We start from the raw sequence: 6,036 nt of genomic DNA, 5'->3' as shown, positions 1-6,036 counted from the left end.
ACTCAATTCAGTTCAGTTCAAATCACATTCCTCAGTTAATTTAAGACATTGATGACTGTTAAACTCAGTCAGTATCTTCAAGTCCCCAAACAGGTAATCTAGTGAAGGCACTTTGTCATATCACGTGATTACGAGGCAGGTGTAACTTTGTTTGAAATTAGAAACACAACATCCCCATCATGGGTTAATTTATTCACTCAAGAAGTAGCTCAATCCTAATCTTATGTATTGTACACTGTTCCCGAACATTCCTCGTGGTATTTATCTGTGAGTTAGACGTCGACGTTAGGCCACCTTGGTGAGCTGTAAGTCTCCAAAGACTCGTAAAGCGGTGAGGGAGGCGAGCGGGGAGATCCGGTGGGTGAAGCCGCACAGAGGCTGTCCGTCCACCAAGATACGAAACTGCTGGTGCTCACAAACAATCTCCATCTAAGAATCAGAGGGAATATAGAGGAAGTGAACTTTTACATAAGACAAATCAAGTCAAGTCAAGTCAAAATAAGACAAGATAAGCTCAGACTTTATTGACCTCAGTAGAGAAATTTAGCTCTTTCATGCGAAATAAGAAGTCACAGATTTGCCTTATTTGGAAGCTTGATATGGATTTTATTATTACAGCATTAATGAAATTAACAATCCGAAAAGTGTACAATCTATGATGTCACATCATGTGATTTCTGGGTTTAAACGCCCAATAAATTGAATAATAACCTTTTATATATCACTTAGGGCAACAAAACATGCAAAGCTGCTCAAAGTGCATCTTAAAAGCTGACTTTGTGTGGTAGAGTGATTCACAGTGAGTGTAACTGCAGAATAAGCATAATGGAAACATTACAGTCACCCAGCAGAGATAAATGCACAATACAATAATAATGCGTCTTAATGAGATTTGGAGGCTTTCTTTCTCTTTCTGTTTCTTTCTTTCTTTTTCTTTTGTGTTGATATTTGTGTCTTCACTTGTTTGTTTTAGTCATGTTTGTTCTATGTCTCATGTTGGTTAAGTCTGTACTCTTGGAATAATCAGAATATTGTGCATTACTAACCAGGATAGGGTGATGGTTAAGAACTGGGTGAGGTCTCAGGTTCCCATTTGACACGTTTTTTTCTTGTTGTAATCGTTCCTCCTGTTCATACTGGCCATTAAAAGATCCCTTCTTAATGTGTTTTCATTTTAAGTGATGGGGGAGAACATCGGCAGTCCTCATTTTGTGCAAACATGTATTTAAATGTTTATCCTAAGATAATATAAGGCTTCTGCTGTCCTAATTAGGCATAAAAAGTGGATATCTTAAAGGTTTTTGTTACTATCTTTCCTTTATATTATTCTAAAAACTGTGGAAGATATTTACTCGACTAATTGAAGCCTTTTCAAAATGGGGACTGTGAATTTAGTCCCCCATCACTTACACTCAAAGCACATTAAAAATTCATCTTTTAATGGTCGGTATGAACAGGACGAATGATTACATTAAAATCCTGATTTAAATTTCAATGTTCATATGGGCACCTGAGTATTAATTATTAGTTTACGCAGACTTAAAAAATTGTGAAACTATCTCTGAAAAGAAAAGTTTAAAACAGGAAGAGACAGGTGCACTGATAACAGAAGAAAGAACTCCAATACAACTAATATCTACAGTCCAGCATCACTTCAGTGTTACTTGAACATGTGCTGACGTAGTAGAAGTTAAAGCTCATTGAACTCTGTCAATCACTATGAATGAGCGTCACCCATCTGCCTGAAAAATCGTGATCCACAGTTTCAGAAAACATACCTTGAAGGATTCTCCAGCTGCAAAAGGAAAGAAGGAGAGGTTTTTTTCAGCTGGACCCCACTTTCCGGCCAGACGGGCGTTACGGTGGACGGCTTTATCCGTGAAGCTGACCTTTAACTGAAGACCCACATCTCCCTCTGTGTCCTGCTCCTGAGGCTTACAGGACACAATCACCTCAATGCTGTGAAAATACACACAAAAGATCAGCGAGAGAGGCACAAAACAAAATAAAAACATTTCTTTTGTCTCTTTTTCTTCTAATGAGATCAACTGAATTATAAACCTTTGTAGATTATATAGATAACAGTGACATCTTCTGGTCTTTATCACAACTGTAATCTAGTGATGAAGTGTGTAATGAAGACTGACTGAAAAATGATGATGATGATGATGATGATGATGATGATGATGATGTTAATAATTGATAAAGAATTTAAGCTCAGTGCTGTAACTGAAAGAAGAAATAGCCTTGATACAAAAATGTGTGATAGGAATGATGGTTTATATGTGCAGAAGAATGTATAATACACAATTTACTCTTTGGTGCAATTTTGAGTATGTTGCTTTTATGTTACTTTACACCTCTACTGTAATACACTTATGCACCATCTAAAGTTACTTTGCAGATTAAGATTTTAAAAACTAAACTAACTAACTAACTAACTAACTAACTAACTAACTAACTAACTAACTAATGATCAACTAATTTGATCAGTTTATAAAATGTGACACACAACATAATTCAACTTTGACCATCTACTCGATAAAAACACTGCTTAATGCTTCAATAATAAAGATCCACTAATATAACAAGATAACATTGGGAGGGGGCATTCTGCATAATGTGTACTTTTACTTTTAATACTTTAAGTACTTTTTTTGTGCCAATTCCTCATTTTAAAAGCAGGACTTCTAGTTTTAAAGGAGTATTATACAGTCTGGTATTTACTTATTTATTTACTTCAAGTATGAATACTTCTTTCACTGGTGCTAATTATTCAGTAACACATCTCCACCTGTGGCTCTGATTACATGCATAAACATCTTCTGTGTTTAGGTTATTGGCCTGAAATAATTACAGATTTGGGTAATTTACATTTAATTTAATTTAACCTCAACAACTTCTTTGTACCAAAGTGATTAATCACATGTGTTTGGCAGCCTGTTTTCTAGAGAATGACAGTGCATTTGGCATTAAAATAATTTAAAGCAACACCATATAAGGTTTAGTAAAAAAAAAAAAAAAAAAAATCTTTGTAATCTGGCTGCTGTGTTAAAGAAATGTTCAGCATGTGTAAGAAAAGGGTCCTTCGGGAGCATTTTGTCCCTAAAGCCCTTATGAGGTTTTGTGCTGCTAAAAATATGCAAACAAGTTCTGTTTGTTTTGGCACAATATGTAATTTTTTTGTTGTCTGGGTGCAGCAGCAGCAGCAGCCTTATTGTGATCTTCCGCTGGACATAATTGATGACTGAATGAATAAATAACCAGCTGATGTTATCAACCAAAGAAATTCCGGAGTGAGTCTTAAGATTTCATGGGATTTGGAACTCTCCCACGCACATCCACCGACTGAACCTATAATTAGGAAACGCACTGGCATTACAAAGATACTCGCCCAAAACAGGCTCAAGCTGGGTGGTTGGCATGTGTCATCAAACAGAGACAACATCTGTCTATCTGCTTTAAAATTCCCTTTTATTGTAGTCCAAAGCATCTCCATTACTTACCGTAATTGGCTGCCACGTCATGTGCGCAACAGTATATTAATAATGCATACTTCGCTTCTTTTTTTGTGCCATAAAATGAGAACAGGTGTGTGCACTAACCTCTTAGGTTTTTTGTTAATAATTCCCATAACAACCAGTTTCATTGAAGGCCGCAGCCCACCCTTTATCTCTCCGATGTACTCCCCCTGTGAAACAATGGGAGAGTGTACAGATCAGCGGTCTTACGGGATGAGGCCTATTGCTAAAACAAGACAGCACACAGTGTTTATTATCAGGAGGATATAACTGCGGGTCCCTCATCATGCAGCCTGCAGGAGTCTTAATCTGCCAGCGCTGCAACCTATGGCACCGAGAGGAACAATAGCTTTATTGATCCCAATTTTAAACAATCAATGACTCAGCTGCACAAACTCTGCTTCTCTATTTTTCCCTCAGTAAAATATTTAGGAATAAAAATAGAAAATGAAGCAGATTTATATAAATGCATGTCGTGCCATATAGAGACAAAAAAAGGAAAGCTACATACATTTTCTTTCTTGTCCTTTTCTTCCATTCCACTCAGGGCGTGATGCAGTGTGGAGGTTTGGAGCAGTGATGCCAACTGAGGACTGACTGACTCTGCCTCCAGCTGGCAAACCCCGCCTGCACTACGCGTTGTCATGGACACAGGCTCCCAATTTGGCAATGGTGATAATGGGAGAGAGACAGAGAGGGAGGAAGGGGTGTGTCCATTACAAGCTGAATGGACTTTTTTTGTGTTTGTTTTTTAATTCAATCCTATTACTTTTTTGTGACAAGTTGGTTAAAGTAGTATCCTTTAACCTATCCTGGTATCCTTTGAAGTTATTCTGTTTCTCATTTATATGCTTTCCTCACACTACCTGCTTTGACTCCCTCCATTAAATCAACCTGATGCTGCCTTCACTGCTCCTCGTTAAATCCTTAATGTTATTCAAGAAAGATCTAAATCTGCTTGTTTGTCTTTATCGTGCACTTTAGCTCCTCTTTAATATTGATTGCCTCATTTGTCTCACATGCAATTTGATTTAAAAATAAGCACCATGGAAATAAAATATTGAAGGTATTAATACTACATTTTGACAGAGGCCAGGGTCCCTCTGCAAGACAAGCCTTTTATATTATGTAAAAGTGAAGGAGCCCCTATTATTTAATTTAATAGTGTGCTTTAGTTGTACTTACTGTATTACCCAGCAAATTTGCAGTTAATCAAATCGACAGTACTTCAGCAGTTAGAGGTAGTGTAAATGAGTTTTATATATAATGTAAATCTCATTTTTATTTAACATTTTAACTTAATTCATTGTAAATTTGTATTTTTTAAACCATGTGCATGCACCTCAAACAATAATAAAGTCTCTTGAATCTTGAATAAAATAATGTGAAAGAGTGTATATGATGCAACAGGGGGCAGTTGCCCAGTTTGCCAGTTTGGTAATGCAGCTTTGTTACATTAACCACAGTCAGTACATTGTTTAATGGTACATTGATCGTTGCTGCTAATAGAGGCGACTGTAGCTACTGTACAGAACAAAAGATTGTGGCATCAAATTCTTCCATATGTTACCAACCAGAACCAGCCTTCACAAAACATCTTTTATTTAAGATCCTCTTTTACTCACTTGTTGAGTTTTCAGTTGTATCACATGGTTATCATCACCGCATTTTAAATATTTCAATTTTAATATTTCATACCAACTGAGCCATGATGGGATTTTTTCATCCTTGTTGACTTCTGAGATCATATTAATACTCAGAATCATTGAAAGTTTGAACAAATTCAGTTTCAAGGCAACTGAGCAAATTCAATGTGCAGATGAGGACTGTGCAATTTAGTTAAAAGCTCCAGAAGTTGACCTTGAGTTGAGGCTTATTTGTCTGCTGTTTTTATGGTCATGAATTAACCGTAAAGCACTACAACCAGAGTATATATTCTTTACAGTCCTTCCCACTGATCAGGGGCAGTGCTAGTGGGCGGCTTTTGGGGCTGCAGCCCTGAATCTATTTTTAAGAAAAATCTGGTTAAAGTCATTCTTCAACCAGCAGCTGACTGAATCTGAGTGAGTTTAAAACAATGAATCAATGCCTTTATTGTCAATGCATGTTCACATACAATGACATTTGTTGTTTCTCATAAAAGAAAACTGCTTCCATTCACTCTGTTCAAACATACACTTACAAACACATAAAATAGAATAACTGTTAAATAAGCTAAAAAATATATAATCATAAAGTGCTGTGATTAAGATTGAAACTTCTGAAGACAGTCAGTGTTACAGAGTGAAATGCAATTAAAAATGTAATGATTAATATAAAATATAATATAAATGTAATATTTTTTTTTTCCTTTTGATCCAATTTCTCATTGCTGTTTATTTATGTATTTATATGTACGTTGTTTTTGGAAAATTGTTGATAAGGGACACAATAAACCACTACTACTAAATGTTTGCAGTAGTCATAAAATACAGTAAATTTAAATCATGAGCATGTAAACACAAACAAAAAAATT

The 6,036-nt window shown here is 36.0% G+C and overlaps 1 protein-coding gene across 1 annotated transcript; it reads right to left on the bottom strand.

The window, feature by feature from the left end:
* Positions 1–285: 285 nt before the first annotated feature.
* Positions 286–4,167, bottom strand: si:ch211-10a23.2 (Galectin-related protein A-like). Its single transcript, XM_062440757.1, is given in 6 exon segments — positions 286–429; positions 1,779–1,959; positions 3,606–3,691; positions 4,033–4,089; positions 4,091–4,134; positions 4,137–4,167. Coding segments are annotated over 6 exon segments (543 nt in total).
* Positions 4,168–6,036: the final 1,869 nt, after the last annotated feature.

Source organism: Scomber scombrus, chromosome 19, assembly GCF_963691925.1.
Source record: "Scomber scombrus chromosome 19, fScoSco1.1, whole genome shotgun sequence".
Taxonomy (NCBI): Eukaryota; Metazoa; Chordata; class Actinopteri; order Scombriformes; family Scombridae; genus Scomber; species Scomber scombrus.
This window is presented reverse-complemented; position numbering and strand designations above follow the sequence as displayed.